Consider the following 27006-nt stretch of genomic DNA (forward strand, 5'->3'; position numbering starts at 1 on the left):
TTTCCCAATCCGATTCGATTACAATTATTGAGGTCCCGATTCGATTACCAACCGATTTTCAATTATTAACTATTCTCGATTAGCGATTATTGATTTTCCATTTGACAACAGTAACCCAAAATACACCACAAAGTTATTGCACCATTAAAAAAAAAACAGTCAGTTGCTGAATTACTTAACTCTTTTATTGATTAACAACTCAAAGCACTTCCTGTGTAGTGCAAAAAAGAACAAAGTGGTGGGATTAGGGTTAAATTATTTTAAAAATGCTCTTGTCTTTGATCTTTGTCTGTCTGTAATTATCACCATAGTTATGTAATGTAATAATAATGATAATAGTAATGATAATGGTAATATATTAAAAAACTTAAAACTTATACAGTGCTGTACTATGTATATACTATACATATATTAGATCATTATACACTGTACAGTATAATACACAACTACCCTCTGTAGTCTGGCTCAATGTCCCGCCTACAGCACAGCACATCTGATTGGTTAGAAGTCAGGATCAATCAGCAGACACACTGTGTCACAGACGGGGTGAGACAGAGCTGCACCAGTGAGCAGAGAGGAGCTGTGTAGAAGTTAAGACAGCTGATATTACCAAAGTTTCAATGAACATCACAGTTTTATGATCTGTTTCTTTGGTGATAGCATAGTTACATCAGTGAAAAAAAGTTATGGTCTGGATTTCACTCAAGACGATGTGACAGCTTTTAAATCAGTCACTCTTCACAGAGATGCACTGCACACAGCAGCATCTGTCCTGTCTGCAACTCTGCATTGAGATTTCGGGTATTATAACTTTATAACAAAAGTAACAGTGACAGTAAAACTATGATGCTCACATGTGGTCCGCGGATCACATGCGTGCAGAACTGTAGAGGGCGATCTGTACGGGACACGGATCAACTGCGATCCGTTGCAGCCCTAGTTGGTTGCTCGTTGCTGGTTGATCTGCTCTGCTCTGGCCGCTGCACGCACGTGCGAATTATATATATATATATATATATATATATATATATATATATATACATATACATATATATATATATATATATATATATATATATATATATATATATATATATACATATACACACACACACACACACATATATTTTTTTTTTCCCCTTTAAGGGGGAATCCAGCAATGTGTAAAAGTTTTAGTGCTGTTCACAGTCACCTCCAGCATGAAACACAACTCTTCATCGAGCTTGAGCCTGCCCTGTACATCCACTCTCTCACACCTCACACTGCTCTCAGCCTTCCTGTACCAATCAATCATCCATCAATAAACAAGGACAACACAGTCAATAACATCTCCTGAGAGACACTAAATGTTTAATTACACAGACATCGTGAATTAGTTGCTACAATGCACACTTTTCTTTGCCACTGTCAATATGCTGAGGCAGACTGCAGGGAGAGACAGGATGACACACAACTACCTGACAACACTGAACAATACAAGACAATTTAACTGCCCAATAAATGTCTTACAGTTTACACTATTAGAGAGTCAAATATTAATAGGACATGGAACATTGAATTTTATGACCACATGCAAAACGTGAAAGTATTACTGACATGGAGTCTTCTACAGCAATAATCAGAAAGGTATAATGTATAGTGGGGATGTTCCTGGTGACTAATTTCCCTGTCAATTAAACACAAAATTTAATTTAGACTAGTTGACTAGTGCAATATGAACATTACACATTAACCTACAAAATATGACAACTACTCACTAAATGCTTCAATTTTTCAGACCGAAGAGGGTCACAATGTCTGTGGGTAAACGACCCGGAGCTGACATTAGCTGCCAGCCTGACACACAGCATGGCTAATGTTAGCAGTGCTAGCAGCAGCAGCTGCTCTACTTGCAGGTTAATGTCTGTGTCTGTGTTGAATGTGGTCACATGTTGCTCCAGTCGAGTGGTTATATACCAGTTTATTCTGTCACAGTCTACATTCAACATTATTTCCATTTTCTACATCAAAACACTGCCAAACCACACTGGTTTTATGAGCTGTCATCTGTCTCACTTTGCTGATAAAAACATCCAGGGTTGCTTGGGCCACTGGGGCATATGCACTTACGGCATACGGCAAGAGAGGCTGCCATCTGATGGGGCCACAGCCCTGATTAGTGACGGGTGGCTGCACAACACCTTAGAGGCAACAGTTAACTGCCATTGTGCATGAATAAAATACTGATTAATAGTTTAACCAACTAGTATTTCTGCTGCCGACTAATGAGGTGACAACGTTTAATCCTGTAGTCAACTAATCACACACATCCCCATAGTCAGCAGGCTGTCAAAAATGACAAAAATATACATTTTAAAATGATTTTATTGATTTATTTTGCAATATTGTTATTAATATCACCCTGCTTGTTTTGTGGTCATGTACCAAAAACAATAAATTAGACAAACAATTAGTGATTTAATAATGTTTTTATTGTTCCTCCAGAGTCTATGATCACAGCTGTGCCCATAGCAACGGTCTGGTCTTCATAGCAACAGTCTGTAATGCATAACAACAGTCTGCTATACACAATAACAGACCTTAGAATGCTGTAATTGACCAATCAGAGTCAAGTATTTAACAAAGCCATGTAATAAGTAAGAATAAATAAACAAAGGAAGAAAAAATATAATTTGATGTTTGAAATTGTAATCACATTACAGGAGTTTTGTTGATATTCTTTATTGCCCTGAGGTATCATAAAACTCTATTCAGCGCTTCAAATTGATCAGACTGCATACTGCATACTGCATACTGGGTACTTATCAGCCAACATCTATGGTTTAATACTAGTTTATAATGTGATTGTGTTCACGTCAGAAGCAGAATTAAACTATTAAAGGAAATTATTATCTCATGTGATTAATAGAGGTTACCTTAGAATATTTTATATGTTGTTGTGGACCAGTTTAAAATTTCACTGTTACTTTTCCTACCAGATTTCACATCTTACACACCAGATGATTACAGTAAAGAAGACTATAAAATGGACCTCAACAGATAAACACTTTGGTCAATTTCAGTTTATCACAGAATAGCTGCAGTCCCTTTAATAAACTAATAAACCAAACTAATGACTAACTAACTTAAACTAATGACCAAATATTGCTGCCTTGTTAATTTAATCTATTGTATAATGTAAATAATCTCATATTTACTGAGTGGGACATTTTAGATTTTTTTCAGCTGATAGCAATAATAACCTGCTTCTCATGGCCAAACTAAAAAGATAAATCAATAATTTCACATTTTGTATTTTAAAAAGAAAGTTGATATAACATCAGTAACTAACTACAAATACTCAAGTAACTGTAATTAAGTAGTTTTGGGGGGTACTTGTACTTTTATGAGTAGATTTTCAAGTTTATACTTGTACTCCTACTTAAGTATGCATTACAGTATGTAATCTACTTAGTTACTTTTAAAATCATAATTGTGTACTGACTACAATTTGATTAACATTCAAACCTTTCACCTGCATTTTTGTAGCCAATAAGGTATTCTGATCACAAATGGGCCAATGAAAGCCAGGAGGTACGGACATAAACCTGAACACTGCAGCAGCACAAAATAATTAGAGATGCATCGATACCATTTTTTTTCAGATCAAGTACAAGTACAAGTACTTACATTTGGGTACTTGCCGATACTGAGTACCGATACAAATACTTCATAATGCCATTAAAGTTCTTACAGTAACTTTTAAAAAATGTTTTATTTTCATTAGATGGTCACTTTCTAAATGTAACAAATCATTGTTGCCATTTCCTGCTGCAAGTGTAACCATGGTTACTGTACACATTACATTTTTAGGTCATTTGCAGTAAGTTACTTTACTGATTTTGTGTTCCTTACTAAGCTTTAACTGTTTCAGTATAATAATTTCACAACATTATTATGGACTTGGAGAATTAAGTTTACTATTATAAATAGTGTTAGATATGATAATTATTTCATTATCATTTACAGAATTTTACCTAGTATTTTAATTTAACATGTACATGTGTAGTATTTAAGTTTTTCTTCATGTCCCTCTTGTCTAAGAGCTAATTAGTTCCTACCTGTCATTGTTTAAGGGGGGCAGGTATGAGTGTGGTGCCATGTGTGCAACAGTTTTGTTGACCCTGCTGTGAACCTCAAAGAGTGAAGTTGTGTGTTCTGTGCTGTCAGGCTGTTTTGGTGAAGAATACGTACACAAAGAGAATAAGCAGCTTATTACAAAGAAAGGGGCGGTGGTGTTTTTTATTCGTCTTCGGATTAATTTGCTGAGATATTCAACTAGTTTACACCCGCCAGGACTTATTGGACAGCAGATGGCTGCGGTCTACAGGTGGACTCTGTGCATTTATTTCCGTTTTACATGGACTTACAGGGAATTTCACGTACAGTTTCCACAGTCGCTGCAGTCATTAGTGGATGATGTTGAGGACAGTGAGTCTCTCACTTATGATGACGGAGCATCCAAAAAGAGGGTAAGCATCAGCAAACACCTTGAACTCTGCATCATAGTGGATCTTTAGGTGTTTACTTGTATCGAGCGGCTACTTTTTGTGATGTGGTATCAGGTGTCGGGTATTGGAGTAGTTTTGTAAGTACGAGTACGAGTATGTGAGGACAGTATTGGACGGATACACGATGCTGGTATCGGTATCGGTGCATCACTAATAATAATTAATTGATTAATCACCATTGAGAATGTAACCAATCAAAAATGTATTCATTGATATTTAGTCACTAATCTAGAAATGGCAATAACTGCATCTCATTTGACATGGATTTGTCTGGTGTCGACTTAAAGTTAAAATGAAAAAAATGCCAAAACAACAGAAAAAAAATAACAGAAATGTGTTTTATATCTTATAAATTATTAATGATTTATCAATTCTTAGCATTTCAAACTATCAATTAAGGAAAGTGCACAAAGTTTGCAACCCTAGCTTGGGGACGTGATGATTGGAAGAAATTTAAAGTGAAGATTTGGAGACAGACACATCAACTGTAAAAAAGTAACTAATATTCAGTGTTTTTTTAGAAGAATGATTTGTACTTTTACTTTTTATTTTTCTAACATCAGTACTTTTACTTGTAATTGAGTAATATTTTAGTAATCTGATAGTGGTTGTACTTGAGTAAAGATTTTCAATACTCTTACCTCCTCTGTATAACATGTAATTTGTGCACACCTCAAGATAAAAAGGTTCAGATGTAGTGAACGAAGATTACAAATCTATCTGATATTGCGATTACAACAAAAACACTTCTGACTTTTCATCAGTTCATGGTCACATTAGCTCCTCAAAAAACTTGAAATGCATACATTGGCTTATATAAGGGCCATTTCAAGAGTTATATGTATGTGTGTAGGACACTAAGCTGTCTGCTAGGTGTAACCTGTGTGTTTTTGGGTCACGTCTACTTAGGTAGGAACCTTTCGTCAGGTGACAGGTGTTGCAAGACAGAGGAGCACATATAGAGCACATATAGTTTTTTGACTGCTATGCCGGCACGCCACACCGTGAAGTGAAGCTTTGTCGATGTATTAGTGATTGTGGAATTTATAGATTTTTATGGTTTTTTGGACTCTGTAACACACTGAAGAACAGTACGGTGAGCAATAAATTATCCAAAAAATCCCAAGAAGAAGACGTTGTATGTTGTTATTTCGCAAGACACAACGAAGCAGTCAAGGCAAGTGTGTCAATTAAGTCAGTAGCCCATCTATGCAGCCCCTCAGTGGCTTTAAGTTTTAGGCTTAGCTAGGATACTTTATATAATGTATATATTATAGAAATTCCCCATGATCAGATGATAATTTATCGGCACCAACATTATTGTGCATCACTGCTTTTAATTACAGTTGAGCACTTTATCAGCTCCAGCTCTAAATAAAAGTCAGAATAAACTGCTCTATTAAAAACAGCATGTCAAACTGAAGGTCGGTGCAGATCAGACTGTGACGGTCAAAGTCTCACTCTCATTCTCGCCTTCTTCTCTCCACCTTAAACACGACCAACTGCAGCCTCAGCCCACATCACACTGTTTATTCCAATACCTGTGTTAGTGCCTCAGTCTAATCAGCTGTCAGAGGCTTTCTCGACAGTCACCCAGACTGACCTACTTTGTTCAAGCAACCCTGCACACACACAAATTACCTCAGTCCCTGTGTTCTACTACAGATGAGCCATGTGGGAGAAAACAGTGATCACACCTCACTGTGCTGTTGTCCTGAATGACAAAATGTCACAAAATGTGACCAAGATGAAGAACAATGAAGAGGCTAAACTAATGACGTCACTTTATGGTGAATTCACAAGAAAGAAGAAGTATTAACCCTTTAACCTCCCATTAAAATCCTTCATTAAAAACACAGCTCTCACTGTAATAAGGATTCATTAACACAGTGTTTGACACACATACTGAGCACATGCAATCACATGAGAAATATTAACCTCATTTATCTTATGTGCTTGCAGGATCAGCTGTTGTTCAGAAATTCTTCTGATGCATGTTTGTGATTGTGAAAGAGAAGTTCACACATTACTATGTCAAACACACAAACAAGTTACATTAAAGACATCAGGGGTTAAATAACTGAGTGCTAAAGTGGTTCTGTTCATATACGCTGCAGTGTGTGTGTGTGTGTGTGTGTGTGTGTGTGTGTGTGTGTGTGTGTGTGTGTCTGTGTGAGACGCTTAACTGTTTGAGATAGGGCTGGACTCAAGACCAGGAGTGTATTCCATCAAGGCTGATAAATGAGTCTGTGCTTAAGTGAAAAGGCCTGGCTTGAATTAATTTCAACTTCCACTCAAGGCTTAAACCGATCCACTAAGACCGTGTATCCTGGTGTAGTCAACACTAACTCAACACAGGCTAAAACAAGCTGCAGTGTGAGCATACACAGAGAACAGAGGCAGCCCACACCAGCTGATTATCAAAAAGAGGATACTGTGTTACAAAAGAAGAGAAAATGAGCGCTGCAGAACAAAATCTGCAGATTAACTATATAAAGAGTATAAAGGGGTAATCATGAGAAAAAGGCCAATACCACTGAAATTAACAAAGAGAAGAAGACAACTAGCAAAAAACCCTAAAAAAACAAAGTAAATGCAGAGAAAATGTGATCCCTTTATAAACTGTCCTGTCCCAATAGCTCAATTATAGAGCATCCACCTCATGTACTGAGGCCTCAGCAGCAACACAGATTTAATTCCATCCCAAGACCAACCTACATGTTGTCCTCCTTCTCTCCTTCCTTCTTTTCTTGTCTATGTCCAGCTGTGCTAGCTAGCAAAAAGGCAAAAACCCATTAAAATCATTTTAGAAAAGATATACAAGCTAATGTTTTTTGTCTTCACATCTTGAACAAAATGAGTGAATGACTAAATAACTTCAAAACAACTTTGGCACGTTTTTCTGTGAGGCATGATTTTCTTAACTTTATTTACTGTAATATATTCTTTGAAACTAAACACGTAAATTCATGCTTGACCTAAACTTGTGTTTCTGCATGGACAGGAGTGATCTGAGCACAAAAAGACAACTGAGGAAATTGAAATAAAGCTTGACAGTTTACCTGCCACAGAGCAGGCTAGTTCAGTGGTATCAGTTACCGTGGTTACTGAGCAGGGTTTCATGGAATGGATCTCTCGCATAAATTAGTCAGACTTATGAAAATAAGCCAGGCTTTTCCTTTATCCACGCTGATGGAATACCCCTCAAATCTTGACTGACACCAAAGAAACAACATATCTAACACATCTTTATCCAATCAGATACTGAGCATGCAGAACTCACAGGGTATCAGAGGGAAGAGGTCCAAGTTCCTTCAGAAACAAATCGAGCAATCCCATACTAAAATGGTGAACAATCGAAATATTCTTACACAGTGTTCCAAGTTGATATTCCACACACTAAAACTACACGCGTCTACAATGAAGGTGCTTTGTTGTCACATGGTAAAGACACACATGGAAAGTAAGCCATACCTTCATTTAATAAGTGAGCGCAGCAGTGACATCACAGAGATGTGTGTCTCCATGGTGGACTGACAGATGACTGACAGGACAGCAGCCTGTCCAGTCTGCTGACAGCAGCCAGCCACACCATGAAGAGAAGGAAAAAAAAGAAAAAACCTCAACAGGAATGGGCTGAGAGCAAAGACAGTAAAAGGGACAGCCAAGCCAAATCTGAGGCAGGAGAAAAAACAAAAACATCAAAACCAAATTCAAGCACCACAGATCTGCTTTAGATACACTGTGAATAAAAACTGAAAGAAAATTATCCTGATCACAAAAACACAAACCTAAATCAAACCCCAGGTTCACTCTGAGCCAGAGAAGATTGGAAGCTCTGTTCAGCAAATCAAAGCTGGATAAAGTGAGCGCCTGTTTTTCACTCCACTCTGTCAGGACTCCCGCTGAACATCATCAGCTGTTCATGAATATAATCCACAGAATCGACAGAGAAGACTTCTCATAAATAGAATAAAACATGTCTCTCATGCAGTCAGAATAAAAGGTGAACGTACCGTTTTAGAGTCTAACTCATGGTGCGGCTGTGCTAACACTTTATCTACGCTGGCAGCATCTGCAAAAGTGATGAAGCCAAAGCCCCTGTTGAGAAACAACAAAACAACAGAAACATGACTTTTCTTTATGAATATTTTTACCACACAGTTTGGATTTTTCACATTTCAACGAGCTCCATCACTGCACATCTGATGAATGTTTTGATTTATACCTGCCTCATTTGTGTGGCCCATTCCATTTTCTTTCTTGTGTCCACACATCAGTTGACAATTTATTTAATTCTTATTGTTTAAGGAGCAATGTTTTAGATGATATTATCTCTGTACCTACCATATTTCAATACAATGCAACAATTTGAAATGACATTTAAAGGATAGTTTGCCCAAAAATGAAAACTCTGTCATTATCTACTCACCCTCATGCCGACTGAAGGTTAGGTTTAGTTTCGTTAGTCCACAAAACACTGCTGGAGTTTCACAGGAAAACAGAGTTGGAGAATCTCACAAACAATGGAAGTGAATGGTAACCAGTTTTCAAACAAAAAAACTGATAAAAAAAAAAAATAATTAAATAAAATGCCCATACTGCTCGTCTGGTGTAATCCAAGTCTTCTAAAACCCCAACATGGCAAGTTGACTAGAAAAATGTTATTTCCACCATATTTTTAGCCTGAATCTTCACTGTTGATCCTTACCTTGGAGCCATGTGCAGGGCTTTAGTAGACTTGGATTACACCAGACGAGCAGTATGATTGTGTTTTTGTTCTTTTTTTCCAGTTGTTCTTTACATTTGAAAACTGATCACCATTCACTTCCATTGTTTGGGAGATTCTGCAGTGCTGTTTTCCTGTGAAACTCCAGCAGTGTTTTGTGGACTGAAGAAACAAACCGATCAATCAGCTTGAGGGGGAGTAGATAATGGCTGCATTTTCATTTTTGGATGAACTATCCCTTTAAGAATTTTTATTTCCTATTGTGTTTTTTTTCTTCCACACATCAATGAACAATTTCTTTAATTCATATTGTTTAAGGAGCGATGTGTAGATAACATTATCTCTGTATTAACCACATTTCACTACAATGCACTGATTTGGAATGACATTTAAATTACTTTTCATTTTGATTATAAACCCAATGACCTTTTAAAACACATTACCACATAATAAAAGAGAAAATGGCAGCAGTGGGGACATTCTGCACAGCTCTGTGGTCAATGTCAAACTGCTCATTCAACAGTAATACCAGTTTAATGGCTGCACCTTATCAATATTAGGAACAGAAAGCAAAACATGCTCATTTTTATAACAGTGAGAACATTCCTCATTCTTTACCTGGAGCGTTTTGTCGTCGGGTCTCTCATCACCATACATTCTCTGATTTCCCCGAATTTACTAAAGTAATCTCTAAGGCTGTCTGAAAAACACAGAGACAGAGGGTTATTTCAACACATTTCCACCTCAAATAAAAACAGGGATATGAGCTGTCAGCAGGCACTTTCACTGTGGTACTCAGGGGTCGAATGGAGGACTTGAAACCAACACACGCACGCGCGCACACTCACACACTCCCTCAGCTGTTCTTACCTGGTGAAGTTTGCCAGCTGAGGCCACCGACAAACATCTTCCTGCCAAAGGAAAAGGTAACAGAAGTCAGTCCAGATTTCACATCGGCCATTTTGATGTTCAGTTCACTATTTGACTGTGGGGAGAAGAAAAAAGCTGAGGACAGGAACAGAAGCAGAGCAGGCAGCCCGGCAGCAGCAGCGGCAGCGCGGACACGCTCCCTGCTCTCCGCTGGTCAACTTCCATTCAAAACATCTGGCAGTCCAAACCTGCTGTCTCCTGACAGAGGTGCATCACTGGCACAACAAAACTCCAGACTGGTGGCTGTTCCTACCGGCACACACACAGTACTAAAACAGCTTAGTTTAACTTTTAAATGTGGTTCTGTTCTTCAAGAATATTCACCCTCCTCCATCACAGGAGGCTGGCTGCTAGGGAGCAGTGAGAACCAAATCCATTTTTTTTGTGTGATTTGTGTTTTTATGAAATAAAGTGAGGATAAGCGAAGTAAACAATATGCCGATTTAATCAGTTACTTTTACATTTGTAAAAAGTATTACGATTTTTTCTTAAACCTGTGAACTTTTGCCAGCAAGTTCTGCAGCAATTAAGTTGCACATTTTTAAATGAAGTTTGGCGTGTGTTCTCTCCTTTCGCGCAATAACGGCACACATCGGGACCTGCCAGGCGTTTACGCTGAAAATGGGGCAGGCCCGCCTGATAACAGAATCAGAGGTGTAGTGACCGGACGGAGGGCAGCGACAAACCAAACAAGCTGAAAACAAGATGCTGTCACACCACGCAGTGTCTGCACTGACAGGCTGGAGCCTTACCCCGGGTCGTGTTGCGGATCAGTCGGGCTTCCAGACGTGGCTTGGCTTCCGTCTCCTTCCATCTCTCACCCAGCTACAGGCAGTGACTGACGGATACACACAGGCTGGAGAGGTCGGCGGACGGAGCGGAGCTGTGCTGTCAGCGAGCCGGGAATACAGCGCTCCGTCACACGTGGGATCAGTCCGGTCTGTGGTCCCTCCTCCACCGTCACCGTGCAGCTACACTGACGTCAGGTCTCCACAACCCGCCCACATGAACTGCGAACACTTTTCTATGCAGTCTGTCACATTTCCACTTCAGTGACATACAGCATCAGGGGAGGGGAGGCTGCCTCACTAAATAATAATCAGGGGAGCTGAACACTAATACAGCTTTTGTAATGATAAAACTGATCTACATTCTGACAGATGTCTCACTCAGAGTGAAACTGGTGGGACTGACAGACACCTGCAGGCTGCAGAGGTGTTTCCAACACACACAGCAATCACAGACCTGTAAAAAGAATCCAAAAAGACTGTTTACATTAACAAGTCATAGGCTTTGTGACACAATATTTGTATAAAGAATCAAAAAACAGCACGCACCTCCAAAAGTGAAGTACTGAGTGCTGGACAAAAGATACAAATATAAAGCTAAGTATAAAGTATAAAGTCCACAGAAGAGAAACTGCTCCTGATAGCATGTTCAACAGACTGTATCAACAGACATGAACTCACAACTTCACAAACTGAACTCACAACGGTCTAAGGCTTATGGAATATGGCGTTTGTCAAAAGCAGCTAAAAAAAAATTGTTGATAAACAATCTTAGATTGTTTCTTCAAAAAGTCCATCCTTATGCACCATGAACAAGATTGTATGGTAGTGCTGATATATGCCCATTTTCTACCACAAAGCACTGTTTGTGCAACCGGTGGAGAAAGTGGATGTCCTCTGCAAAAAAGAAAAAAATGAGCAGAACTGAGGGGCACAAAATAAAAACAACTGCAACAGTGAACTCCTGTTATCCTCCAAAGCTGAGGAAATTGTCAATTAAAAACAACACATCAGTTATATGGAAGTGGTTTGGATATCTCAAGCCTTGATTATGACTGTCTGCAACAGGAAACACAACAATGTTTCTATCACCTTAAAAGCTACCATCCCAGTGACCAAAATGAGGCTGCAATGAAAATGTAGGCCCCATGTTAGGCCACCCACACAGCATATTTTAATGTGATTAACACAGTGCAACAGTATTTTGCAACATGATTAAAGGGATAGTTCACCCAAAAATAAAAATTCAGTTTTTATCAACTCATCATCATGCCGATTGAAGGTCAGGGTTTTTTTTCAGTCCACAAAACACTGCTGGAGTTTCAAAGGAAAAAAGCGTTGGAGAATCTCCCAAACAATGGAAGTGTATGACCAATTTTCAAATGTAATAAAATGTAATGTTCACATGTGCTGTTACACCACACAACTCTGAACTCTAGTTCAGATGGTGTGCATGGCACAGCATGATGAGACAATCAGTATGGAGGCATTTTATGTTTTCTCTGGTTGTTTTTTTAAAGTTTGAAAACTGGTCACCATTTACTTCCATTGTTTGGGAGATTCTGCAACACTGTTTTCTTGTGAAACTCTAGCAGTGTTTCGTCAACTAAAAGACTAAACGTGACCTTCAATCGGCATGAGGGTGAGTAGATGATGACTGAAATTTCTTTTTTGGGTGAGCTATTCCTTTAATGTTGTGAAAGGGTTGCAGTTTGGTTAGGTTTAGGCATAAATGGTTGGGTTTAAGATAAAACCATGTTTGGAGTTACCATGACTTTGAAAGTAAGGGGAAAAAGTCCAGTGTCACTGATGCAACTCAAAACACAACATCAAATGACGAATGTGTCACTCCAATTCATGTGTCACTCTATGCTCATGCACATGATTTCATCAGTGTCTGAGGAGCTGGGAGCGTTTCTGTTGTTGGCAGCAGTAGTGGGGCTATACCGAACCAACAATCAATTGTGTCATCTTCTGAAAATAGGGAGAGAAGAGAAGCAGCAGTAGAAAGCAGCATGCCAAACTGTGTTTACTGACAATGCTTTTCCAAGTATTCCAAGTAGTCCACGTAGTATCCTTTATACAATGATGTGGGTTTTTAATGCAGTTTTTAATGCAGTGCTGCCTGAGGGGTCAAAGTTCACAGACATCCAATATTGGTTTTCGGCCTTGCCCCTTATGTGATTCTCTGAGTCTTTTGTAGATGGTGAAATCTCTAAATTCCTGCAGTTTGTGTTGAGAAACGTTGTTCTGATACTGTTGGACTGTTCGCAGTTTTTCACAAAGTGGTGAACCTCACCTCATCCATGCTTGTGAATGACTGAGCCGTTCAAGGACACCCCTTTAATACCCAATCATGGTACTGTCACCTGTTACCAGTTCACCTGTTTACCTCTGGAATGGAATCCAAACAGGAGTTTTTGCAGCATTCCATTACTTTTACAGACTTTTGTTGCTCCTTTCCCAACTTCTTTTAAAAATGTGTTGTAGGCATGAATTCAGAAAGAGTGTAAGAAAAAAACAAAGTATCTTTTTGAACATTAAATATTTTGTCTTTGTAGTGTGTTCAGTTAAATACAAATAAGAATGTATTTGCACATCATTGCATTCTGTTATGATTTAAATTTTTTGCACTTTGTAAGACAGCTGTAAGCTGAAAAATAAAACATAGAAATATGCCTGTAGTTTATCTTAAATTTGCCGTTTTGAGAAATGGTTTGAACAGTTTAACTAACTTTGCCAGTTTGGTTGTGGTTAGCCAGTTTAAGTCCTTTATGATGACCGTTATGATTTTTTTAAAATTGATTTCTTAAGTTTCCGTAGGTCATACTTTCTTAAAACTGTAAAGAAGAGAGGCATTTATGACTTGAGTCACTGGTGTAACAGGTGTGTGTGGGACCTAACTGCAGCACACTTGCACCAAGTAGCATTAAGTAATAACCTTTATTAATAAACAGGAAAAGCAGGAACTTGAGCAGCCAAAGAAAACACAGGAAACAGTTCATTCTTCAGACTCAGAGCCTACACACAGTCTCTGGAGGTAAGGCTCGGGGACTCTGATAGTTCAGTTTGTTAAGGGGCTTAGGTATCAAAGAAGGGTTTACAGAGGACAAGGTCGATGAGGCATGGAGTCTGGAACTGGGAGTGCAGGCCAAAGAAGTAGCAGAACCAACGAGGGATGAGCAAGTGGTGAATCGGGATTGGGCAGAGGTCGGGACCAGGTGAGCAGACAGGATGAGCAGAAAAGCCAACAAGGGACGAGCAGGAGGTAAGCAGAAGCCAGGCAATGAATCAAGGAGCCGACAGTTAGGCAACAGGAGAACACACACACACACACACACACACTCACACACACACACACACACACACACACACACAGGGCTGTGTGTGGTGTCTCCCAGACAGTCACTGAGCAGCAGCGGGCAGCAGAAGAGCAGATGGAACCACTCACGCTGAAGCGTCGTCGCGAGGAAACACCACACAGCCACAGGCAGACAGAAACCAGAGACGCTGAGGCAGAACTTGTGGTTGGGGACAGAAAGCTTGTGTGTTTTCCAGGAGGCAAATGAGGTAGGCTGGTCAGAGGCAGGTAGAGTCGGCAATGGGATATCAGGCAGGTAAGGAACACAGGACAATCTTGCATGAAGGCAAAGAACAATCTGGCTGGAGAGGCTTGTATACCAGGCTGACTGGCTGATGAGCAGCAGCTAAGGCAGCAGGTGAGTGGAGTGAGGTGGTCAGGTGGGAGAATGAGGTAGAATGAGGTAGGGGTGGGGAGAGTGGAAAAATACTGGGAGAGCAGAGGATCTTCTACATTTCCACAGCTCCAGTTCCATCAGTGTATCTAAAGTAAGTTGATTCTCGCCACTCAGCTGAAAACACAAATATAATTTTCTCTCACTGATTCTCTCACTGAATTCTATTTATGTCTCTTTTGCAGTTTGTCCAGAAGCTGTTGTCAGTAAAACTCAACATTTTCTGCAGTTTCAAATGAAACCCGGACAGGAACAGGTGGGTTTGGTGGCTCGTAAGCTGCTGGAAGTCTATTAATGTGTAACATTTTATTGGCACCACCCCCTTTCTTGTGACACTGTCACCTGTGTGTCTGTGAATTTTTTTTCAAGTTTTTTTTCAGGACCTTTTGATTCATGACCATGAGTGTGATCAAGACATTGTTATTATGACTGCTTTTAATAATTGCACTTTGGTTTGCCTTCTGTGGCTCTAGGATACAACAATACAGGTCAGGACTGAGCCAGGCCCACAATTCATCACCAATGGCCAGCAGGAGCTTCTTCAGCTGCAACCTCCTGCTTCAGCTGGATTGGATCTTGATGTAGACTGGTCGGAAATCAAACACCAATCAAACCTGTGCTACCCTCCATTATAATGGAGAATGTCTGCTAGTAAGGTAGATGAGTTGACAGCTTGTTTGCAGTATGATGACCTACACTGAGAGAGTAACCTGCTGTGTTTAACAGAGACTTGGCTGACTAACAGGATATCAGAGGTCCATGTGAATGTGAATGGATTTTCACTCCACCGGATGCATAGACTCTAGGGGTGGAAATCTCTTGGGACATCATGATGCAAATTAATTCTGATTCAGAGGGCTAAGATGTGATGATAAAATGACTCTTGATGCATCAAAATTTTAAGGTTTTAAGGCAGGGGTTATGTTCAGATTGTATCCGTCTACAGCTGCTCATGCTCAGCCATCCTCACCAAAACTCAAGAAGTAGCTTAGTGTAGACGTGAACATGGTGCACATCTTTTTGTCTGATTTTAAAAGGGGGCACAATTATCAGTCTCTTGCTCCAGTTTCTCTGAAATACAATACAAAACCTTACTGGCAAGTAAATGGTTCGCAGCCTTTTTATTTTAAAACATTAACTGCATTTATTAAAGCTTCATACAGTCAACAGACTGTAGGAGGTCATGGTTCCTGCAGCAGTCTCTTTACAGCCATGGGGAAGAAGCTGTGTCTCAGTCTGTTGATGCGGGCTCTCATGACTCTGAGTCTGCCAGAGGGGAAATAGTGAGTGTCCTGGGTGTGCAGGGTCATCCTGGATCTTTGTGGCCCATCGGAGGAGACGGCTGGAGTAGATCTCCTCTAGGTGTGGAAGTGGGCAGCCGATAATCCACTGAGCCATCTTGATGATCCGCTGCAGTTGTTTCTTTTCAGATGCAGTGCAGCTGGCATACCACACCAAACATCCATAGGTGAGGACACTCTCTATTATGCAGTGGTAGGAGTTTTTCAGCAGAGGTGGAGGGAGTTTGTTCCTCCTCAGTGTCCTCCCAGGTCCTCTGAGATGTGCAGGCCAAGAAACTTAAAGCTGGTGACCCGTTCCACTTCCTCCCCATTGATGCTCAGACCTGAGTTCAGTGTGGTCCTCAACTTCCAGAAGTCAATGATGACTTGAGGTTGAGGTTGAGGTGGTTGAGAATTTTCCATATCCATATCACAATGCATTTAAGAATCAAGTATTAACCACATTCCTAACAGAGACCCAGTGAGGACTGGAAAAAAACAGGTCTGCCTCGATATGAATGATGGTTGGTGTCATCCTGGTCATGTCACAGTGACACCTCCTCTCCTGACACATTGTTTATCATTAACAGGGATTTTTAATCACATACAGTATGGTGTCATGTCCTGTGAGTGGTTATAAAGCTCTTGACTTGTTTTATACAAGCATTGTATAAAACAACTGTGAAATATTTAGAGGGTGCTTTGACTGCACTGTACTGGACAGTGTTTTTAGACAATGACAGTGAGCTGGACACAGTTCTGGCAAAGTCACTTGTTATGTTAATTACTGTACTGAATCTGTCGTTCATTGCAAACTGACCCTAATTTGAGTGACAAGGGAGGTTAAAGCTGCTATTAATTAGAAAAAAGCTGCATTCTTTATCAGAGACAGAGCTAAGGTGCTCAAAAGGAACTGAAAGTAATAATTGAACAGGTTAAATGTAAATATGAGGAAAGAGTGGAAAGTAATTCTAGTTTCCCTAGTTCTGGAATAAATGTAAATAAAGCAAACCAGCTCTTTGTCAGATTTGATGAATTTGATATTTCGGCCTCTCACTGGAACGTCCTCTCTTACCTTGCACAGAGTTATCATGATGACTGTAGCCCAGCTATTGTTACAAATGTTGATGACATTTGACAGCAGTTAAAGTGCCTTAATGCTAACAAGTCAGCAGGCCCGGGTGCAATCATCCACGCAACCTGAAAGCCTGTCCACACCAGTTGTGTTCTGTCCTTCATTCGATTTATTCTTTGTTTCTGTCTTCATCAAAAATTCCATTAATGTGGAAAACATCTCGTATTGTCACAAAAAATCTAATGTGAGCAACCTGCAGCTCCACAGACACATGTGGCTCTTTAGTTCCTTTCCAGTGGCTCCCTGTGACTTTGGCAAAGAATTATATGGAACTGACATAACAGTTATTTCTTTAACAGGTCTGTGAAAACATTGAGAGAACTAAACATTTCAAGACAACATACTGCAATAGTTTTTTGAGGCCAACTTAAACTCTTGAGCTTTGAAAAAGTTTTACCAACTACTGATCTTTTGTTGAGATAATTGACTTGTGAAACCAAAAAGATTATTTATTTATTTATTTATTTATTTATTTAAAAATTCAAGTGATTCAAGTGACAGTGAATGGTGTTTAAATTTTAAAATACATTTGGTGTTTGGTGATTCTAAAACTCCAAGATTCAAGTTCATCAAAAGAAGAAGAATAAATTATCTCAACTTAAGACTATAGGTCAGCAAAACTTAAAAAATATATTCCAAAACGTAAGAGTTTGAGTTGGGCTCAAAATTCAAATCTATTGCAGTAATTTGTGTTGAAATTTTTTTTTACAGTGCAATGTGATATTTACATTGCTAACTGTAAAAATATGTAGCCTACAAAACAAATTTTTAAAAAGTGTTAATATTTCAACACCTAAATTGTGCGTCATAGCCTATGTCCATGGCTCAGTGCATTTTCCTCTAAATTTTGACTGTGGTGCATCCTCTTGATTTCCCATATGCTAGCTATGGATGCCAAATTTTAAAAAAAAATCTTTAGGGGAAAGAGAGAATTAAATAGCAGCAACTCCAGACAGATTTTTTTTTGCTTTTTTTTATTGTAAAGGTTACAGACTGCTGTCTTAGAGCCATAGCCCTGACTTAATGTATAATGTCATGTTCTGAAAGGTTTGTCCTGGGTCACCTGTGTGGACAGGTCTCTGGATGTAGATGATGCATTTCTTTATATGCTGCATGTTTATAGCAACCTGGAACACAACTTCTAGCTCTGTTGGAATGATGTTTTCAGATTTTTCTAGTGCTTTTAATATACAACTATTTGGTGACTGATTTGGTGAATAAATTAATTGATTCTGAAATTGCATAGCACAACTATTGTTTGTGGTTTAGATTATCTGTTGTCTCATCCTCAGTTTGTCAGTTTTCCTGTAGTTTTATGTGTTTTTGTCAGCTGTCATGTCAAATCCAGACATTAAAAAAGAGATTGAATCGTTTGTCAGCTGGTGTGATGCAAACTTTGTAAAACTGAATATTGGTGAAACGAAAGAATTAATGATTGATTTTAGAAGGAAGAAGGAGGAGGACTTCAGTGATAATTATGGGTCAGCAGGTTGAGATTGTCCAGTCTTACAAATATCTTCCTGCACAGTAAATTAAACTGGAAAAAGAACACTGAGGTGGTAATAAAGAAGGCTCAGTCAAGACTCTTCTTCTTGAGAAAGCTTAGATTCTTTCAAGAGGGGGCATGTATATGTGGAAGACAAAAACAGGATCAGTAAGCTGATTGAAAAAGCTGGCCCAGTGATTGGCATCACCCCAGACTCACTCTAGAGAAGAGAAAAGGACAAAACTAAATCAGTTGTCGTCTTTGAAGGCCATCCTTTGCACAGGGTTTATAACCAACTCATGGGATCTTTTAGTGAACAACTCAGTGTTCTACTGAACAACTTCTGTTATAGCAACACTTTTTTAAAGAACACTTTAAGTTATTGCTCAAATGGCTTTTTTATGGTGTACTGTTAATATAATGTCTGTATTCTTTGCTGTGTGTAGGCAATGATTTGGTGGCAAAGGCTTTTCCCCACTGGGAATTTAATTAAATTTTCTAATCTAACATCAATGGAGGAAGCTTGATAGTGAAAAAACTGCAATATGGATATGAGGCAGTTTTATTTATTGTTTACAAAATGATTGTGATGTAGTTCCCTCTTTGATTGACTGGTTGGAATCGGTTGAATAAATAAATAAAATACAGAACAAACTAGAAGCTGCTGTTCAGCCTGGTGGTACGTCAGTGGATACTTCTGTATCTCCTGCCTGATGGCAGCAGGATGAACAGGCTGTGGCTGTTGTGGATATTGTCTTTGGCCTCTGCAGGCACTTCCTCCTCCCCAGTATCACTGATGCTCAGTGGATGGGTACCAATGATGTTTTGGTCCATTTTAATGACTGACTTTGGGCTTCCTGTCCAGGGCTGTGCACATCCTGTGCCAGTCTCCTGTTTGGATGCTCCTCTGTAAAAGTGAGCAAGAAGTGCCTTCTCAGGTTTCCTTTGGAAATACAGCCTTTTCTGAGCCTTCTTTATCAGGGTGGAGATGTGTGATGTCCAGGACAGGTTCTCTATGATGTTGGTTCCCAGGAAACTGGCTCACTGCTCTATCTCAGCTCCACTGATGTAGACAGGGGTGTGTGTTTCACCTCCTTTCACTGAAAAACAACAATCAGCTCCTTGGTTTTGCTGATGTTGAGAGGTAGGTTGTTTTCTCTGCAAGACTGTTGAATTTTTCCTGATATGAAGTCCTGTCATTCTTTGAGATCCAGTCGATGATGATAGTGTCATCTGTGAACTTCATGATAAAGTTCTCTCCATGTTGGGGCTGCAGTCATGGGTGTACAGAGACAACCAGGGATTAATGGTGGACAGTATTTAAAAGAGAAAAAAGGAGAGTTGTGATTATGAAGTGATTCCATTGTTCTTCAAATGGAATTGGTATTATGGTAATGTGAATTATGAGTTTACATTAAAAGAGGGGCAGATTAGAAAATGGGGGAGTTGAATAAAGTTTCAATTTCGAATACATGTCTGTCTGCAGTGGAGGTGAATAAAAGCCACTTTTTTGACATTCTACAGTATATAAACAGGGTTTGTTAGGTTTACCCTCATTACAGTCTGGTTTTGTGTAATGTGCACAGCAATGTCATAATGATTTGTTAGTGTGAAGCCCTCATAACTAATACAGTCATCTACAATCTCTGTGTAGTGTGTATTGTAATGGCGCTGCAGTGTTCTCCATATGCTTGTCTCCAGCAGTGGAAACAGCTGGGGGGGCAGACAGGAAAGTGAGAGCTCAATTAAAGCTGGCTGCTCTCTGCCTCTCGTCATGCTACACTGATTGCTATTTATTTCCTCCCTGAGAGAGAGTGACCTTTACCCACCCTATACATCCCTCATCTCTCTCCTCTCATGCTGTCTCCTGCCTTAAAGGAACAATTCATCCTGCCATATATCACCAATTTGTGTTGGTTTGTGTTTGTAGGTCAACATCCACAAGTGGCTTGTACATCACTACAACAGAATCATTTCATTTTGGAGAAAAACATACAAGGCCCAGAAAAGAGAAGCAGCAGAAATAACACTGTAGGAATCTATATATAAATATCTATATCTATATCTATATCTATATCTATATCTATATCTATATCTATGTGTGTGTGTGTGTGTATATATATATATATATATATATATATATATATATATACATATATATATGTGTGTGTGTGTGTGTGTGTGTGTGTGTGTATATACACACACATATATTTGCAATACAGCTTTTATAAAGCATTTAAATGTGTCTGTGTCATGGTTTTGGTTTTTGTTTGTCATTTCCTGTTTTATTTTGGTAGTTCTGGTCCTCCCTCATGTGTCTTGTCTTTACTTCCTGTCTTTGTTCTTTTCCCACTCTTTTTTTTGATTATCATTGGTTTCACCTGTTTGTCCACGTGTGTCTCATTAGTTCTGTCTATTTAGCCCCTGTGTTTCTCTGTGTACTGTGTCAGTCATCCTTCTTTGGACCCTGGATGTTCCCCTCCTGTGTTTGTGTAAGCCATTTGTTTCATTTCATTAAACTTTTTTGAACAGCTTCTCTTGTGTTTTCTGCATTTTGGGTCCTCCACCTTGTTGCCCTTAACAGTTTATTGTTTTACTGATGACAGGAAAAAAATAGTGACATGGCCTTAGAGTTTTGCCAACTATTGCCATCTATTTTGATAATCAGTTAATTGGTTTGATTTTTCTAAGAAAAAAAAACAAAATTCTCAATGTTCACTTTCTTAAACGTGAATATTTTTTGCTTTTTTCATGCCTTTATGACAGTAAACTGAGTATCTTTGAGCTGTGAGTAAAACAAGACATTTGAGGATGTCATTATGGACTTGGGGAAACAGTGATAGAACATACTTGTGTTGTTGGTTATTGCAGAGGCATCTAACCTCTAATCATAGAAGACAGTTTGTATGTATGTACAGTATATAAGCTTATTATATATTAAACAGATGTCTTTCCCTCAGCTGCTTATAGTGAACCTGTGTCTGTCTGTGTCTACTTGTGTTTCTCATTAACGCTTTAATTGTGCTTGAAAAGTTGAGCCCGTTGAGTCCCGATACCAACAAAATTTCGTCCTCATTAGCATATTTCAGCCTGAACCCGATTACAGCCTGATGTTTTTCTTAACAAGCTTCCCTCTATGCACCAAACAGTAGGAGTTTTAAGAGACGGGGACAATACATGCAGGGAATTAGAATTGGCTATGACTAAACAGGGGAAAAAAATAAAAATAAATAAAGTACAGCTTGAACCCAACATGAGCCCATGACATATGTGAGAAACAAGGCTGGACCTAACACAGATCTCTCCTTAACTTTACATGCAGTCATGCAACATCTAAAGTTCACTTCACTTTCAGTCTGAACACACTGTTAGGCCCTGCTGACTCTTTGCTAACTCTGAGGGAGCTGACACAAATTAAGGGACAAAATTTACTGTTACTGTTCTCTCTCACAGAAGGTCAAATAAAGTAAAGGCAGAATAAGGTATGGTATGGATATAATTGGGGAGTTCTTCACAGATTTGTACTATTTAGCTTCAGTTTTGCTGGTATTTGATATCACCAGTGCAAATTAGAATGTAATGTCTATCCAAGCAGCTAAACATTAACAGATGAGCTTGAATAGGATACTGTTGCCATTGTTAGTGGAGCTTGCGAGGAGTCTTGAAACCCTGGGGATCCTGAACAAATTGGAGGAGCTATTCGGATGTTTTCATAAGAAGCCATTCTCTCAGATCAAACTGCAAAATGCAGATAAGAAGATCACCAAGTATTCCTCCTTCCTCTTGGGACGAACACAGAAGACTGGACTGCTATCAAATGCAAAGATAATAAGAGATGACAAACTGTGACTTAATTAACCATCTGGGTTCTTGGAGGAGTCAGTTTCCCCACACAAATCTTTGGTCTGCAGGAGTCTACTGCAGTAAATGAAGTCACACAAAAAAGCAACATAAAGAATACAGTTACTTCTTTTTCTGAAGAGTTCTCAAATGTGAAATAGCAGTTCTTTCAGCGGGGTCATTTCTCACTATTTTGTTCTCTTGGCCATGTACTTAAAGCCTCAGTATGCTTCAAGCAAATTGCTTGTTGGATCTAACAGTGTCTGAACCACTACTCTCTGACAGTGGAACGGAGGGGCTGTGTGTTACAATTTTGGTAACTTTCCAAAACAGACAATCTAACAATCACATCCATTTTATGCAGTGATTATCCAGGTGTGTGGAGGTGTGGACATACACAGGATTCTCTCTGTTTGTGTACAACTGTCTTCATGGAAAGACTATCTGAAAGTGTGCACTGTTATCCCTAATTAGACGATTCTTTGCTTTGAGACTACAAACACATGCAAGAGACAAAGAATTCTTGGAGAGAGACTGAGGAAGCAGCAGGATACTGAAGAAAGAAGTGGAGTGGCTGAAATGGAAAAGACTGTGTTCTTTGGTTCATTATTATTATTTTTTATTATTATTGTTAATAACTCGATAGACAAATCTGGCCACCGCTTTGTGTATTCCACCATCTTGTGGTGCCACCATTGCTGCAGTGGCACGTTGTGCCCATTACCCTCAGTGTCTGCTGATTTTGTCTAGAAGGGAACCCCAAATTTGTGAGACTTTCAAGAGATTTTTCATAGTTTTGGTCGAAGGGGTCACTCTCATGAGAGCTTACACTGTCTGCTGTTACCTGCTGACAGTGACAATATGGATAAGTGGATTGATGATATTAAACAGCGGCCTTCAGTAACCGATGAAGCTTTCTTTTAGGATGGTTATATTAATGTTCTTAAAATGTTACACAGTAGTTAGATGTTGGTTGTGGCAATAGTCAGAGATGGATAATATTGAAGAGAAAAAAATGAACCACTTCCACTACATTTAAGTGATGGCTTACTGTGTAATATATATTAAATGATATAAATGAATTTACATTTTCCAAGACACACAAGACAAGAACTGAGAATACTAAATTCATGGAATACTGATGGAATGAGCAGAAGACCAATCATCCACAATGACCATCAGCCACCTCCCAAAAGATCAAGAGGTACCAAAGAATAAAAGAAGTCCAAGTGGTCCAGTGGTAACAGGAGTATTCGAGTATATATATTTAGTACATTATTATATATGGCTACTTGCATGCTTCTGTACTAGTATAAATAAAAAAATATTTGCTCTATATCTGTCATCAAAATAAGACTATAAGCTTTTATTGATTCTTGCCACTATATGGCACTACTATTATTATATAATGACAAAATCGGTTATTTTGTGAGAGAGCACAGAATTGTAAGTATGTAGTAGGGGGCAAGTTTATGATGGCACAGTTCCAGATTTGTTCCCAATGTCAGTCATCAAGTATTGTTATTTCTTATTTTTTGTTGCTTATAATCTGTTTTTGTTATATACAGTCATATATTTAATGCACCTTTATTTCTGCCACTAGAACAAATCAGTGCCTTGAAAGACCATGAACTGTGCTGCATTACATGTGTGTTGAACAGTTGTGTGCTGCCTGCTACTTTCTTCAGTGCAGTGAAAAACACAGGGACATTTAGTTCAGATCAAGCTGTATCCTGTTTTTTTTTCCTTCATGGAGCAGGCACATGAAGGAGGCTTTTAAACAAAAGCTGTTAGTTCTTATTGTAATGAACTTCCATCAAAGAGCTGTGGCTCTGCACATCAAAGCAAAGCAAAGCTTCATCTAACAGCTGGCAGAGTCTGCCCTGCACGTGGCCCAGTCTGCTGGAACACACAACAAACAGTCAAGTAGCAGAGTAGCAGGGCTGGGAAACAGGCTCAGAGTGTGAGCTCTGACTGACTGACTGATATGTCTTCTTCCTCTGGGCCATAGAGCTCCACTGTTGTCCAAAAAATATTAAAAACACATCAATGAGCCACACTGTTGCACTGAGTGACATCATTACCATGAGCACACACTATGGTTTATTCTGACTCAGTCTCACACACACAGTCCTGCTGCCCCAAATACAGAGCACCAAACTGGGATGAATGCTGCTGCTGAAAATAGTCCCCAACAAAGGCACTATTTTCCTCCCTTTTGAGTGCAGTGAGTTGATTACGACTACAAAGAGCACACATTATAAAGCATTATATTTTAGTAGCATATGTGTCAACGTGATATAAACAGTCTTCATTATGAATCCCGATGTAACTGTACAGTTCTGTGGTTTATCAGTAAAATATGAACTACACTGCAGACTGTAGTCTCATACAGATCTGTGTCTCCTCTATGAAACATCTGTCCCTGCACTGCATTATTATAAACTATAATAAAGTGTCAAGGCTCCATTTGTCTATCTTCACCTTCTTGCTGTGTGTTAATGTTCAGTTTGTTGTCTGCTGTAAAACGTTCCCAAACAGTTGTAAATTGTTAATAACATAATGTCATGATCATCACCATTTAGTCATTATAGAGACTGAACTGAAAAAATATTTTTTTCCTTCAGAGGACAATATTTTATTAAAGAAATGAATTATAAATAATAATAATAATAATAATAATAATAATAATAATAATAATAATAATAATAATAAAAATAAAAATAATAATAATAATGTACAAAACAATAAAACAGATTAGGTTTGCAAATTGTCAGGACTTTGCTTAAACAAGGATTGGTAAAATTAATAATTAATTAATCAATTAATTGTTATTATAAAACCCATCAAAACTTTAATTAAACCAAATGCCTTTTCCCTCCTGATTTAATCTTAATTTACATTGTTTTTACTGAATGATGAACTTGAATTCATACTGAATGGCAGGGCTGAGCAATTTTGAAAAAATATATAATTGCAATTATTTTGACTGATATTGCAAATGCAATATGATTTGTCTAAGAAGTAATGATAATTTTAGTCTTACTTTGATTCATAAACATGTTAACATGTCTATGGTGTGATTTTCTGCAGGACAGGACATCCCTGTCTCACCACACTAATTCATTTAAGAGTTTTTTGACACGTTTTGTCTTTAACAAATATCGCACCTCCTGCAATTTGAAAATTCAGAAATTCATGTTGTGATTCTGATTTCATTCTGATGAAATTTCAATTAATTAGTCACATTTGAAGTGCAGCAATTAGTTGATTAATCAAATGAAAGAAAATTGTTTGCCAACTATTTTCATGATGGATAAATCATTTCAGTCTTTTTTCAAGCAACAATTTCAAATATTTGCTGCCTTCAGTTTTTTAAATGTGAGGCTTTGCTGCTTCTCTATGCCAGTAAGTTTGGGTTCTGGATTGTTGGTTAGAAAAAGCAGACATTTGAAAACATCCCAACCTACATATTAAACACATATACTTGAATATCTAAAAATATGTGTAGCACTGTCATAAAAAATGATCACTGTTGTATTTCAGATCTTTGTTTGATCAAGATCAATTCAATTTTACTCAATTGATCAAACTCTGAACGACCGATTAATTGATCATCATTTAAGTGTGCCATGGGAGCATCATTTGACATCAAATGAGCCTTTGTAGTGCATTGGGGCCTAACACCTGCCTTATTCTGCGCTGACTAGATGTTTTCCTTCTGTGACAATAACTGTTAGCCATTTTGTTCAGCATAACTTCATGATGTGATGTATGTGTCAAACTGTCGGACTGTGACTTCTTAAACATAGTGTGGATACTCAACGCTGTGCCGGACAAAAACCTTCTGATGATGCTTAGGGCACCTTTTCTAGCCCCATCCTCCATCATTACTGGTGGTAGTGACATATTGTTACTGTCACTATTACTACTATTGCTTTTGTTATCATTACTATGATTATTGTAAGCATTATCACCGCTACTGCTGCTATATGCCCAGACAGGTGAGTGAGCTAAGTTTGTGCATGAAAGCTATCTTTAATGGAGCTCTGATACTGTGATTCACCATGGCAACAGGTAAATATGAGGCAGAGCTTCCATTTTAATCCAGTGAGGCTGAGTGTGTGAGGGTGTGCCCATGCAGACCATAACATGTATCTTAAAAGACAGGAGTGGAGAGAGGAGTCATGAAGTTAACACTAATACATTTTATTCAGTATAATCCACTCTATCATTTACCTGACATGATTTTTCTTAATGGATGATGGCATGCAGGAATCCGCCTGTATGTTACATTTGATTTTGTTATCAGTTGTAACCTGATGGGGACAACATCCAGGTGGCAGCAACTGACAATGAAAATATGGCTCAAACAGATAAAACAGTTTACTTTTGGACCTCTAATTGTGAAGTCAAAGCTCGACCCAGTAAAAATGACTGCAGTTTCAAGGATACATTTTTAGATATCTATTTTAGGCCAACATTTAAAAATTTTGCAACAGCATTCTTTACT

General features: G+C 38.6%; 1 protein-coding gene across 5 annotated transcripts in view; it reads right to left on the reverse strand.

Annotated features, from left to right (window-relative positions):
* The window catches only part of LOC146327339 (RNA-binding protein Musashi homolog 2-like), a 386994-nt gene extending 375842 nt beyond the window's left edge, over positions 1–11152 (reverse strand). For all 5 annotated transcript variants that reach the window (XM_084716755.1, XM_084716754.1, XM_084716753.1 and 2 more), the window contains exons 1-4: positions 10962–11152; positions 10150–10190; positions 9898–9979; positions 8567–8651 (exon numbers count right to left, since the gene is read on the reverse strand). In XM_084716755.1, the coding sequence (XP_084572881.1) occupies positions 8567–8651; positions 9898–9979; positions 10150–10190; positions 10962–11023 (270 nt within the window). In that variant the 5' untranslated portion in view covers positions 11024–11152. The remainder of the gene's footprint in view (positions 1–8566; positions 8652–9897; positions 9980–10149; positions 10191–10961) is intronic.
* Between the last annotated feature and the right edge of the window lie 15854 nt (positions 11153–27006).

The sequence above is a fragment of the Lutjanus erythropterus genome, chromosome 4, assembly GCF_056507025.1.
Source record: "Lutjanus erythropterus isolate fLutEry1 chromosome 4, fLutEry1.hap2, whole genome shotgun sequence".
Lineage (NCBI taxonomy): Eukaryota > Metazoa > Chordata > Actinopteri > Lutjaniformes > Lutjanidae > Lutjanus > Lutjanus erythropterus.